The sequence below is a fragment of the Colletotrichum jinshuiense genome, chromosome 5, assembly GCF_051148585.1.
Source record: "Colletotrichum jinshuiense chromosome 5, complete sequence".
NCBI classification, from domain to species: Eukaryota; Fungi; Ascomycota; class Sordariomycetes; order Glomerellales; family Glomerellaceae; genus Colletotrichum; species Colletotrichum jinshuiense.
In genome coordinates this window covers 378941-393083 of record NC_139312.1, presented here as the reverse complement: position 1 = coordinate 393083, position 14143 = coordinate 378941, and the positions used below count along the sequence as shown (strand labels likewise).

At 55.0% G+C, this 14143-nt stretch overlaps 3 protein-coding genes across 3 annotated transcripts; 2 read left to right on the top strand and 1 right to left on the bottom strand.

Moving 5' to 3' along the window:
- Nucleotides 1-1737, top strand: EsH8_V_000100 (uncharacterized protein; the record flags this gene model as incomplete). The annotated part of the gene is made up of 1 exon (XM_083272616.1): nt 1-1737. The coding sequence occupies one exon, from the start codon at nt 1-3 to the stop codon at nt 1735-1737; it is 1737 nt and encodes a 578-aa protein (XP_083125331.1).
- A 798-nt stretch (nt 1738-2535) lies between these two features.
- EsH8_V_000099 (short chain dehydrogenase) lies at nt 2536-3513 on the bottom strand (the record flags this gene model as incomplete). Its single annotated transcript, XM_083272615.1, has 2 exons — nt 2536-3145; nt 3296-3513. 2 exons carry the CDS (start codon nt 3511-3513, stop codon nt 2536-2538), a joined length of 828 nt encoding a protein of 275 aa, XP_083125330.1.
- An 8404-nt stretch (nt 3514-11917) lies between these two features.
- On the top strand, nt 11918-13814 carry EsH8_V_000098 (multicopper oxidase-domain-containing protein; the record flags this gene model as incomplete). Its single annotated transcript, XM_083272614.1, has 3 exons — nt 11918-12155; nt 12211-12694; nt 12749-13814. The coding sequence occupies 3 exons, from the start codon at nt 11918-11920 to the stop codon at nt 13812-13814; spliced, it is 1788 nt and encodes a 595-aa protein (XP_083125329.1).
- Nucleotides 13815-14143: the final 329 nt, after the last annotated feature.

Genomic DNA, 14143 nt, shown 5'->3' with positions numbered 1-14143 from the left:
ATGGACGCAGGCGGTCTCGCTCAAATGAACTCCAACAACTTCTCGGCCGCCAACGGGCTGGCCATGCCCGGCGGTGGCCTCGCCTCGCGCCGCGGAGGTCCCGTCAAGCCGCTCTCCTTGTCCAACGCCACTGCCATCAACAACGTCGACAACGGTGCTCCCACCCCCCGGACCAGCCGTTCTCATCTGCTTGCGGGCCTCAGGACTGCTCCCAAGTCCGCCACCACTGGCAACTTTCCTTCCGGGGCCAACAATGTTGCCTCGCCCACCACTCAGACTTTTGCTCGGAACAACGTGACCTCCAACATGTACGCTCAAGCTCAGAACAACTCGTACAACGGACCCAAGACCGCGCTTCCTCAGTACAGACAGCCGCAGCAGCAACAGCAGCAGCAGCAAGTTCAGCAGCAACAAGTTCAGCAGCAACAAGCTCAGCAGCAGCAAGCTTACCAGGCCATGCCCACCAGCCAGCACTACACCACTGAGCAGGTTCTTGCGCCGCCTGAAATCCACTTCGACGAGCAGGAGCAGATGGACCCCAACTTGTACGCCCAGCTGGTTGCTACCAACATGTACCTCGCTCAGCAGCAGCAGCGCCTGCAGCAGCAACTTCTCAGTGTCCAGGCCGCTGCTCAGCAGTTCCAGGGTCTCAACCTGCAGGGCGCTCAGCAACAGATCCAGCAGCAGCAGCTCGCCATGTACCAGCAGCAGCAGCAGCTCCAGAGCATCCAGCAGTCCATGATGGGATCCATGGCCAACCAGCAGCAGAACGTCTACACGTACTACGACCCTGTTACCCGCCAGCAGGGCTACTACGTCGACCAGGGCCAGACTGACCAGCAGCAGCAGCTGGCTCAGATCTACGCCGCCTTGGCCCAGCAGCAGCAGCAACAAGCCATGAACGGTGCTCCCCGCGTCCAGGTCTCTCCCCCTCCTGAGCACCACGCCAGCCCCTTCCGCACTGCGACTCCCCCTAGACGCTACGAGTCCCCCTCCGAAGTCGCTCCCCTGCCTCCTCCTTCGGCCAACGCCTTCCGCCGTGGCCACAAGAAGGTCATGTCTCTGGCGCTGAATGGTAACAACCAGGCCAACCTGTCTCCTTCTCAAGAGCCGCCCAAGTCTGCCGGCCCCAAGACGGCTTCCTTCCCGCTCACTCCCCTGTCCGGAGGCTACGGGCCCGGTCAAGGACGTGCTGGCGAGCACCCCGTCCGCCAGCCTCGCGGCCCCCCTTCCATCGAGGAGCTCAAGTCCAAGCCCACCTCCAAGCACGAGGGCAGCAAGAACTTTGCCACCCGAACCCGCCGTTCCGCCGTTCACAACTTGGTCCGCGCGGGACGTGAGCGCAGAAAGGGAACCGGCAGCTCCAACGGCAGCATGAGCCCCGTTTCCGAGAGCGCCGAGGAGGAGTCTGGTACCCCCATCACCGACAACGAGTCCGACTCTGGCCACAGCGGTTCCGGCAGCCTGGCGGGTGATATTGACTGCTCCCTCCCCAGCTCAAGAACCTCCACCAACGGCAGCTGGGGTGCCATCGGCTCCGACCGCCCAAGCTCTCGCCAAAGAGCTCGCAAGAGTGTCGACAGCGTCAGCAGCGCCGAGAGCGGCGAGAACAGCTTCGCCAGCGTCTTCAAGAACTCGGCCCAGCGTGCCGGTATCGAGGTGATTGACGGACAGCGCAAGGCGCCAATGCTGGTCTTGACCAGTGCCGAGAAGCGAAAGAGCGGCATCCTGGCGTAGGCTTGTTGGTCTCCTGACGTTACGACGACTATGCGCACCCATGTCTTTCCTTTTGAAGACCTGCACAAGGGGCAGGTTGATCCTCAACCCCTTGGATGGCGGGATTAAACGTTGGGTTGGACGGTTAGGCGCGCTCTTACGATCATATGTGTTGTTCTTCTCTTCAGAGTTGTTTGGCGGCTCTTTCATTCCAGCATTCGAGGCTTGGGTTTATTACAAATTCGTTTTCACTTCTTTTACATTCTTAGCCAAGTCATCGAGATATCGACAGTCTCTCATTGATATTCCTCGCTCGGCTCTGGACGAGCAGCACCTCGGACGCTCATGCAGTCTTGGTTTTGACGGTGCGAGAAAGATTATACCATTTGGGGAAGGGGAGTACGGAAAGATTTGGCCAGGCTTGGTTTTTTATCTTCCTCAGCTGGATGGAACATTGGTTTCTTCTGCGCGGCGGGACTCGACACAATTCCTGAGATGGAAGTGGTCGAGCCCGGGTGACGAGAGACAGTTGCTTTTCGTTTTCTCTTTGCAGTCCTTGTGCAAGTCTTTCACAGATCGGGAAAAAACAAAAACGCACAACCACGCAGCCGTTTCGTCGGATCTGGCTGGAAAGTCCGAACGACGATCATGATGGCGGCTGACAGGACGGGAATGTAGTTAGCATAGGATTTTGGCACAATACAGATTGATTGCCAACAAACCACCTTGTCTCTACTATGACGTGATGACGGTTACTTTGCTGCCTAGCTCCTCCAACTAGTAATTCATGATGATAACTATGTATGTATACCTGGCTATCTACGCCTTGGCGCCTCCTCTGAATAGCTCGACCAACTGGTCAAATGCCTTCTTCCTGTCCACGTCGACATGGGCAAAGTTCTTGGCCGGCCCGACAATGATCTCGTCCTGCGCCCCCTCCTCCAGGGCCGCCCATGTCTCCTCGGTAAACTCGTCGAGGGGCATGCCAAAGCTCACCTGCCCCGCAGCGACAAGGTCGGGCTGCTGGGAGTGTAGCTCGGTCTGGACGGCGGGGGGCACGACCTCGACGACGCGGATGTGGGACGAGCCTGGGTGGTTTGCGAGCTGGGCGCGGAGGGACCAGGCGAGGGAGTGGATGGCGGACTTTGTGGCGCAGTAGTTTGCGCAACGGGGGATGGGGACCAGGGCCAGGCCCGAGGATATGAGAATTATGGAGGCCGTGGCGGCGGTGGTGGTGTTGGTGGAGGGCGATAGGGACTGGAGATGGGGCAGGAAAAGAGTGGTCAGGTGGACCGGGGCGAGGTAGTTGGTCGTCAGCTCCGTCGTCACGCTAGACAGGGAGACTGCGGCCGGGGAGGTGAAGTCGAGGCTGCGCTGGATGCCTGCGTTTAGGATTATCGTGTCCAGGGTCGGGTAGGCTGACGTTATCCTGGAGTGGGAGAGAGAGAGAGGAGCATGTTAGCCACACGTTGCGTTGCTCGTTTGAGAAGCGATGCCAATCACAGATTGTTTTTTTGTTTTTGTTTTAATGGCTAGAATTAAGGATGATGGAGTCACGGGCGGGCGAGGGACTTCTCACTTTTCGACCCACTGGGGCAGCTTATCCAGTTCGGTGATGTCGAACGGCTCGGCGGCGACCTTGTCCGGGCCGTGGGCGGATACGAGGTCCGACAGGCGGTCTTGGCGGCGGCCGACGGCGATGACAAAGGTGCCGTTCGCGACGAGGCGCTCGGCGAGGGCGAGGCCTATTCCCGAGGTCGCGCCGGTGATGAGGGCCGTTTTGGAGGGGAAGGGCATCTTCTCTGTGGTTTGTACTGTTGTTACTGTTTACGACTATTATTTTTAAACCGGTTGTGGTTGCGCTGTACCGGGGGCTTTGCCGCGACACTCTGGAGGGGGGTGAAGTTGGAAGGGTGTTGTTGGGGTTTCAGCTGTTGGAGACGGAAGAGCCTCATGAATTGGGACGATGAGACATGGAGGTTGAGGGGGGTTTGGGAGGGACTTGACCTTTTTTTGGGGGGAGGGGCGGCTTTTTTTCCTCCGATGTTTGACACTCGGGCGACGTTCTCCACCCTCGGAGGCGGGTGGAGTCGACAGGCCCGGGGGGACGAACAGCCCGTCTGACATCTTGGCGTCTCAAGGATGAGATGGGCGAGTTGTGCGATGCTTGACAAGGGCAAGAATGGCATCGCGGTTTGCAGACTGCACAAGTGGTTATGCAAGATCTGGGGTGGGGCTTCACTATACGTGTGTGTGTATGTACGGATATATATAAATACATCCGATTTATATGAGTGGATAGGTACCGGAAGTTCTTGCATAAACGGTGTGAACCAACACTCGAGGTGCGATATGATGAGTTCTGTCAAAGATATATATGAATCAACGTCGGTCGCGGATAGTTAAGAAGAGGTGATGGCAGAGGCTAGCCCTTGTTCTCGCGATGCCCCATGGTCCTGGCCCGTTGGCCCTGTTACTCTCTCCTCCCGTCCGACACAAGCTTCAACAAAGTTACGCGGAAGAAGACGTCTGGTATTTTATATCCCGCCTTCTCCTTTGACATGCTACACGGGTTGAAACCCGGTACCCATACCTCGGGAGCGGCCTCTTCTCGCCCGAGGACATGAGGCCATCCATGGCAGCGTGCGCTGCAGAACGTCGCTCACGTGCTAGGAAAAGACTACGACCAACCCAGGCCCACAGTGGACGAACTCGACGTCAGAGTCGTTGTCGTTTGCGGAGCAAGATCATCTGGTTGAGGGGTGAGGATGTGGTTCTTCGGCGTGGGGCTGAGTGGTGACGGGGGTCCCGAACGCGTGTACAGGAAACCCCCTGATACCCTACAGTTGAGTCGTGTGTTTGGGAGTGCCTCGTAGGCCCGCAGGTGCGCTGTGAGACCGGCTCGCAGGCACGTGTCCTGGTAGGCGCTTCCGAGCGAACGTTGCCGACGTAATAGCTATATGGCTTAGTGTACACCAGACCGCGCTGCCAGACGCCGATCTTTCGGTATACATCAGGCCAACCGCTGTGGGCTCTGATTTTGACGGGCAGGCTGCCCCAGTTTCATTTTGTTTCCCTGTTAAAGTATACCAGCACCTATATGTTGTAGAACTAGGGAGGGAAACAACCAAATCGGCAGCGATCGGTCCAAGGACCTTGCAGGAGAGGAATAGGCCGTTCCCATATTCGTTTACAAGGTGCTTACCTACCTTGCCTTGGTAGCTTGTCAGCTTCGGGTTGGCACCGACGAAGGGCAGCCCGCAGCCAGGAGGGCCAATGATATCAACACCCGGCGGGGAGTATATGCATGAAAGACCAAAGTGTAGACCAATGACTACTCATGTTATATACTCAACGGTATGCTTCCACTGCATGAACATAGTCAAGAGGCGAGGTACAAGATTTGCGAATGGAAAAAGATACCCCAGGTGTATTATGAAGTAAAGACATCAGTCCATTTTAACTATCGACGGAATGCCAGTGCTTGACTGGAGGGCTTCCTGCTACCCGAGGGCTGGCCGATAAAGGCTGGTAAGTGATGCGTTTGTGCTACAAGTGCTACGGATACTTCCGTGCTAGTTCCTTGCACATTGCCCCCCATCACTCGTCGTATGATTTTCTGGGAGGGATATCAGCACTGCAGCTCCATGGTAATGCGTGTGCTTCCAGAGAACCACCAGTATTGTCAAGCTTTATGCTACGTGGACTGAAGCAAAGTACTGTCTCTGCATTCCTTGAACCAACCATTTTCTTTGATGTTTCTTCAGCCAAATACAATATCATCAATGTGACATGGCGCTCTTCGGGCTGCTCAAAGCCTTCCATGACGGTGAATACATTTACCTAGAGCTTCGCAAGCTTTCCCTCGATGCTCAGACATGATAGCTATAGACGACGACTCACAAATCGGTAGGGGTGGTTGGGTACTTTGTGTTTTCGCTGTTAGTAAACAACCTTCCGGCTTCAATAATGGTATATGACAAAGTTTAGAGTGAGTCTACCAAATAAGATCCTATGTATCTGGGTATAGCTAGGGCAAGACTTCGGATAATGAATGGGTTGTGTTTAAGTACCGGGTCATAAAAAGGTATTCAATTAATTTAATACTCTCACATTGTATTGTGTAGACAGGCATTCTACGTGTGGCTTATGTGTCTAAAATGGTCACAATTTCAACGGCTGCTCACATCTGAATGAATAACTCCAAAGAACAATAAGTCTAATGTAATTTTCCAACATAAATCGAAATGACCTGGTAATATCACACTTGCGATACAATTCAACTCTTGTTGAACACTCCTATTAGTTTCAAGATAGACTAAAGAAAAAAAACATCTACTTATAGTATAGTCTCCTACCTTCAATGATTCGAAAAGAACTACCCCATAGACAATATACACGCCCATATCCTTGGCGAGAATCTCTTCAAAACATATGCTATATAATCCCCTGCTATCAACTTAACCGTAGGTGAGGCAGAACTGATGTACACAACTGACTTCATGATATACTTTCAATACAGCGCAGATATGGGTGTATTTGTGTATATTTAAAAATGGCGAGAACAGCCGATGTTAACATATTGCCCAGTGTACTCCACAAGGTGCAAGTACGACGTTCAGGTGATACCCAGCAACCGCTATTCTGCCGGCCTACTGATCCATTCTCGATTGTTGCATTATGCCCTTATACTCCACTGCAACTAATTTGTCCTCTAGGATTAACGAAAACCGAGACTTGCATTATTTCTGCTTCTATGCTTCAACTCGAGAGAGGGGAACTTGGTGTCAAAGTGACGTATCGTATTTGTTTTATCTAGCTTTTACCAGTCGACAAAACTAGCTAGCAGCACATCCATCATACGGCTACTATCATACTGGCGAGATATCAATCACTTCTACGAGACGAGGGCGTGGCGTCATGCTTGGTTGACGGAATCATATGCGTGAACCAAGCCTCAAATGATGTATTTGTCACACGAGTGGCTGTGCAGGCGTAGCATGTATCCTCTCGGGTTGAGAATTTCCCAACGGAAGAATGACGAGAAATGTGTTTGTGAGAATGGCGGCCTCGGTCTTGGCTGTGGCTTCTCAAGCGTTCCAAACATTCACTTCCACTTCTCCAACCCGCACCGAGAGAGGAAAAGTTGCATTGTTTGGTTGGAGAGAGTCTGGAACAAAGTCGGGTACGCACGTGCCTACCGTTGTGGGTTCAGCCAGATGCTCTGGGGTTGTGCAATCTCATTTGCTTGATGGCCTGAAACTTCTCCCGCAGAAACAATGTAATTTCTTTTCCACGTCAAGGACGCCACGCCTTATTTCACCCGGCTCCAATCTGCATTGAGTATCGCCCAGTTGAAGGAATGAAAGTGGCCGCGGCACAGCTCCCGAGCGTCACTCAAAAATAGAAATAAGCTAATAGCCCCCCTTACACCGTCGAGATGCGATCCTATTCCGAAATGCGGAGTGAGTAATTTGATTCTGACGCTAAGTGTCGTCGTCGTGGCTGATTAGGAATGCAGCTCCAACAACCTATGATGTCTCAGGAGGCGAACCCAGAGATGATGGCGGCGGCGACGGTTCATGCCGGATGATGTCCCCGACCGACTTGCCATCGTCCACGCCCACCACCAGCCTTGCCAGTCAAATCCGTGCACCACGTCGCTTGCACTCTGTGGCAAGTCGATATCGTCGGCGACCGTCACAGGGGCGGCTGGGAGTCTATTCTGAAATCTTTGCTGAAGCATTGGCCATGCAGCTACCGTGACGTGGCAACATTCGTGGCTGGTCGTGTGGCTGTAATCTTCATGGTGCAACATAGCGTTTTCTGGGGGAAGTCAGAGCTTCTCAGCCCTGCTCTTTGACAATGGGTTGAAACTTCCAGGCTGCAGTTCATGATGGGCATACAGATACCAGCCTCAATGGAACAGCAGACGGGACATTCGCCTCCTCGAGACCGGGGATCATGATGCCGCAGCAGATCGCATCGGCTGCCCCATGCTTCACGATAATTTGGACAACGATGCCGAATCCACGGCTATTCTATACCTATCGAGCATTGCCGCCCAGCCTCGCCTCATTTCACTTCAGCATCAAGGAATTAACACCATGAGAAACCTGACCAGCTCTTTGGACGGCCCACACGGCTCAGCGGAACCGAGCCCTTTGAGCCATAGAAAAACCAGCCAAAAGGATGACGGGGGAAAGATTACCTGGTTCAGCTCATGGCTAGGTCCTCCAGAAGCATTTGCCAAGTTCTAGCCTGGTTGAAGCCTCAAATTGGCCTCAGCGCATCGGCATCCTCCGGGTTCACAATTTCAGTCAAACCAGTCGAGGATATGTATTCGCCACAGATTCGCAAGGGCTTTGATGTTTTATCAGCCAGCGATGTGATCGAAGGTCCATCAACTGAATGGCGCCGCTTGTTGTCAGGAGACAGAGTCCCGTCAAACGACGGCAGCAATCGTTATTTGATAGATGGAAGTTAGAGTCCACCAGTGCAGCCGAAGTACAATCTTCATACGTACGAGATGGACCCTGGTCAACAAAGGAATCGAGACCTGCTTTAGCTGTAGCTTAATGGTTGGGGGTACCGCGACCGGGACGGGATGCTCGGTCCTCAATTTCCCAACTGGTGAGTTTAACGCGTGTATGAAATGGTCAAGCTTGCAGCCCCTCCGAGAAAAAAAAAAGTTGGAAAGGCTAGCAATTTGAAGAGAGACGTGGTTGCTCCGGCACCAGGACAGTATCGGCAGCCCTAATGTGCGGCTGGCCTTTGGCTTTCACAATTGACAACCATGATAGAGCGCCCGGCCTTGGGCCAAGTACCACGCGTCCCGACGAAATGGTTGGCATCTTCTCTGACAGCCATGTCATTTTCATCGGCCGCGGTCAATTCCAAGGATGCGTACTCATCCGGCCTGCGTGCGCCTTCGGATACCTGGACTGCTATGCATTCGAGACGGCCGTGTCTGCACGCGGGCTGCAAGAACCCCAGCTTCGCCGGCACTAACATTCAAGCGAGCTAACGCTCGAACGCCCTAGCCGTCGAGGATCCCAACTTTTGTCAGTGCGCCTCGCATTTGCAGCCCCTGTCCTGCAAGATTCGGCGGCCACAGAATACCCTCCTCCCTCCCCCTTTTTCAAAAGGATTTTTGAAGAATCCCCCATCGTCCTGCCACCAAGTTTAATGCCCGATACCAGAGATATTTCGGCATCCGGTATCAAAGGAATGAGCCGGGCTGGGAGAAACCGAGGCCTGCTGTGCTCGCATTGTCGTATCGGCAAATAATCCTCCGAGAGATCGACCCATGGGTATGTCGAATTGGAAACTCCTGATCGACAGCATGCATGGACAGAGGCAACTCATCCTCGAGACCAAGCTCACACTCCCTTCATCTTTGTGGTCTTCCCCAGACGCACGGTGGTTGTTCTTCGAGAACCAAAGCTACTCCAGCCCGACGTTTTCGATTTTTACCCAGGCCTGTTAGGCAAGCTAGATTTTCATGAACCCGAGGCGCTAAAGAGGCTGGGTCGTTCTTGTTGAGGTAGAGCATGACTTTGTGTGGGTTGAATCTAACACCAAACCCTGGGTCTGATTACCCAAAGTGGGAGCATTCAGCTTTGCGCGCCACATCCCGAGATTCCGTGCAGTCCGTCCTGCTGGTGTTGGCAGGTGAGTGATGACAAAGCGGGCAAACTTGCGTCTTGGCATGCTTCTTCGCCGAGAGTCGTCGCCGTGTTATTTCTAGATGCGGTGCTGTTCGAGCATCCGTCCGTCTGGGAAAGCCTGTTCTCAAATCAGCACACGGATCTCTACCGGCGTATCCATCGGACGGAGGGGGGCTCCTGGTCCGTGGAGGTTGGTGGAGCACTGGCGGGGCGGATCCAACGACCTACCGACCTAGATATCCGAAATGGACCCTTGGCGACGATGGTTCATACATGCCGAGCGTACGAGTTTCTCTTTCTTCGACATCTCTTTGACAACTCGGATAACCAGCAGTTCGTATCAAATTAGGGGAAACCGAATGGAATTACAGCGCTTCGAGTGGCAGAAGGGCTATTTAGACACGCCGAGTTAAGTAGTTCCGGGCTGCCAAGCAACCGGGTCTTAAACCTGCCATGGAGCACCTGTCTGATGAGTCGTGCCTCGTGGAGGTCGAACACTCGCAATATCCCAGTTCAGACACTTTTTTATTGAACGCGTCATCAGAAAAGATAAGAACAGATGGTCGGGGTTCTGGCGAACGTTGGCCGACGGCTTTGGAAGAGCCAAGCTAAGATGCCGGTGCAACATCGGCCATGCCCTTCGCCAAGAGCGACGTATCCGATGTTGGGGCCGTGACAACGTCGTCCGGAGTTTCTCTATAATGGGCCGCATCATGCGCTGCGCTGAGCCGGAGCACAGCAGGGACCTCTCATCCCAACCAACCTCTCCACTGGGGAGGCGAAAGGAGGCATGAGCAAAAGTGCTCGAAGGCCTAGGCACGTGGCGACGCGTCCTCTGTCGAAGCACCTGTACCCAACAGTCTGGACATGCAGCGGATGTTTCCTATTGATGGAAACATCAGGCCACATCTTACATAACCACCACGGGAAGTTTTTGTGGCAATCAGGGCACTCGCATTTAAGACCCGACTGTCTTAATTGTGCTATTGGCGTCACAGAGGCGCGTCTGCGAAGGGCTTCTTTTCGCGCTCGCCACCCCGCGCTACATCATCGATTCTCAACCCCTGTTAATTTGCACAATACAAGCGTACAAGCCTGGATTGCGGTGATTATCGGCGAGTCATCTGGTGGCTGCGGGTAGCCCACTGGATATTTTCGAGCCAAATCTACCAGTGCCTGGAGTTGGTGGGTATAGCAGCACCCCTCGAACACACGGGCGCCTGGGGTACGCTAGAACGAAGTCATTCGCCCTGCCAGCGATGGAACGGCGGCCACAAATAGAGAGGGCGGGACACCGATGCAAGCTGTGCCTGGTGCATGGACGTTGGGAAAGGCTGGCACGATGGTCAGGAGTAAGCGTTATGGTGTGGCGCGCTTGAACTTCTCGGCGTCAACTATTTCGATGGGCAAAGGGGTAAGCAGATGGTGCCTGAGATTTCGCTGCCAGCCTTGTGCGTGCTGTGGAGAAGAGCCTAGGATGGTCCGCGCGCCCGGTCAATTTCAACGACAGCCAGCCAACCCAAGCCACTTGTCTGACCATTGCGATTCGGGGGGCTCCTGAAATTGCAACCGGCATGGCGGCCGGACTGGCTGCATTGGCGCCGCGCCAGCCCTTAGCTGCGCGTTCACAGACTCGCAGAGTCACAGTCACCCTCTCTGATACGGCTGGTCTTGGGGGGGGAGCAGTTCTTACCCCTGCTTGGCATCCGATGCTTTTTGCTTGCCTTTGTACTCGGCCGACATGGAGTCGCGAGACGTTATGGTAACCAATTGGGACAGACATCGGAGCGATCGGCGACTGGGATCATGGGCTCTGGGTGAGGCGAATGCTCCTTGGACTGCGACCGCGTCTAATAGTCTCTGCCTCCGATATTGCTTTTCCCATCATTTGTTATTCCCTACTATGCTGACATCACCCTACTTCGGGCCGCTTGATCCTCTCTCCCTCCACTGTAATGTCTAGCTCACTCGGTCGCGCAGCCATACCACGGACCCCTCTGGCAGCTGGCCACCTTAGCTTGCCAGGAAGTGAAGGAGATTGAGGGTGCAAAGACAGGAGGGACTAGAACGAACCCTCGCCGCATCATGATGGCGACGATGGATTACAACGTGGCTAAGAACGAGATGGGTCTTCATAGCTTTGACCCAGGCTACGCACCTCCCGCGACTAGAACGACAAATGACTCGAGCTAATTGGGTCTGAGGCTTGGTCTGTGAGCCTCGAGATTGCAGTCGGTTCTGTGAGTGCCATCCTCTCCGCACCTGTCCGCCATGGACTTCGACCTGCTCGGATACCTCCCAGTGCGAGGGGCCGCGCCACGGCGAACGGCAGACCACCCTTGGCTTGTGCTCCTGGGGGGGCGGACTAAACAGAGGCGAGTGCATCCGTGTCTCTTCCCTATATATCATGATCATCCTCGCCTACCCCAGTGGTTGTTGGACAGAACACCAGCTCATTATCCTTCTTGGATCTCAGTCTTAGATCCTATCCATTCACTCGTTCTAGTTTCTTTCGTCTTGCAGCTGCAAACATGGTTGTTTTCCGCTACGTTCTTCCGACCCTGGCCTTGGCGCTGGGAGCCATCGCCGAGTCTCGCGAGTTTGAGTTGAACCTTACCTGGGAGACGGCCTCGCCCGATGGATTCGCCAGGAAGATGATTCTGGTCAACGGGCAGTTCACTGCCCCGAGGATCGAGCTCAACGAGGGCGACGATGTTACCATCAAGGTTAACAACAACATTCCTTACCCCGCCACCATCCACTACCACGGTACGTCGAGGCCCGTCCTGAGCCGCATTGCCTCCCGTTTACTAACTTGGCCAAGGTATCGAGATGTTGAACACCCCGTGGTCCGATGGTGTTCCCGGCCTCACCCAGAAGCCTATCCAGACCGGCAAGAGCTTCGAGTACAAGTGGAAGGCCACCCAGTACGGTTCCTACTGGTACCACGCCCACTACGAGGGCCTCATCGAGGATGGTCTCTACGGTGCCATCACGATCCACCCCGCCTCCACCCACCAGAAGCCCTTCAGCCTGATCTCGAGCGACAGTGCCGCAATCCACGCCATGGAGCAGGCCGAGCAGAAGGTCGTGCCTCTCTTGCTCTCCGACCACCGCCACATGATCTCCGAGGAGACCTACGAGTTGTCCAAGGCCGCCGAAATCCAGTTCTCCTGCTACGACTCCTTCCTGTTCAACGGAAAGGGCAGCGTCAAGTGCTATACCGACGAGCAGAACACCGCTATCCTGACCCAAGAGCGCAGTGATGTCCTGTCCAAGGTTGCCGGTGCCAAGATGACTGACAAGGGGTAAGTCGCACCGCGCTGACCATGGTTCCAACACCGTTCGCTAACACAATGCAGTTGCCTTCCCCCCGCCGTCATTGCCCAGGGCAAGGGAGATCTGAGCAAGATCCCTCCCGGTGTTTTCGATGGTTGCCAGCCTAGCACCGGATCCGTCGAGACCTTCAAGGTTGAGAAGAGCAGCTGCGACACCGAGAAGTGGGTGGCTTTCGACCTCATCGGCGGTTACCACCTCCACACCGGCATGTTCTCCATCGACAACCACTCCATGTGGGTTTACGCCATGGACGGTGCCTATGTCACCCCCCAGGAAGTCGAGGCCGTCCCCGTCTCCAACGGTGACCGCTACTCCGTTCTCGTCAAGTTCAAGCAGCAGGGCGACTACACCATCCGCTCCTCCAGCGTCATCGCCGTCCAGCACCTCAGCGGTACCGCTCTCCTCCAATGGCGCGAGAAGGGCCAGCCCGAGCCCGAGATTGTCGCCTCCACCCCCTGGGTCGGCGAGAACGGCAAGCCTCTCTCCCGCGACGTCCGCGTCTTCCGCCAGGCCGCGGCCAAGCCTTACCCGCCCATCGCCATTCCCAAGACCGCCGATGTTCTCCACCACTTCACCATGCACTCCGAGGGCGGCGCTTACTACTGGGCCCTGAACGAGACCTTCCTCGAGCCCGCCGACTTCGAGAACGATGTCCCCGTCCTCTGGGGCGCCCGTGCTGACGAGAACGAGCCCACCGTCCTCTCCACCAAGAACGGCTCCTGGATCGACATGGTCTTCCAGGCCGCTGCTCCTCCCCAGCCTCCTCACCCCATCCACAAGCACGGCAACAAGATGTTCTTGCTCGCTTCCGGCACCGGCGTCTTCTCATGGGGCTCCATCGAGGAGGCCGCCGCCGCCAACGCTTCCCTGTGGAACTTCGTCGACCCTCCCCGCAGGGACGCCTTCGCGACCCCCAGTGCCATCAACGAGCCCACCTGGATGGCCGTCCGCTACCACGTCGAGAACCCCGGCCCGTGGTTGCTCCACTGCCACATCCAGAACCACATGATGGGCGGCATGTCCGTCATCATCCAGGACGGCGTCGACGCCTGGCCCGTCACTCCCCAGGAGTATGTCAACTACGCTTAATTACAGCAACGACAATGTCTATAAAAATCGATTTTCCCTTGGGGTAATTGGTATTGTAATGGGGGGAACATAGAAGGGGGGCACGGCGCGGGGCGGCATACGCGTGTGATTGTATTCACGATCCTTTTTTTGCTTTTTTGTGTGCACAGGCCCGTTTGGACAAAACTGGCCTCTCTTTCCTGACTGTCATATATTCAAGAACATGCAGTAATCATTCAATCGATAATGGACATTGACCTCATCTTCTCTTCCCCTTCCTCGTCATGTTCGCAAATGTGCAAGTTCCCTTCCCGTCTCTCCATGCTTGGCGTTGTCATTCGCCATCTGGA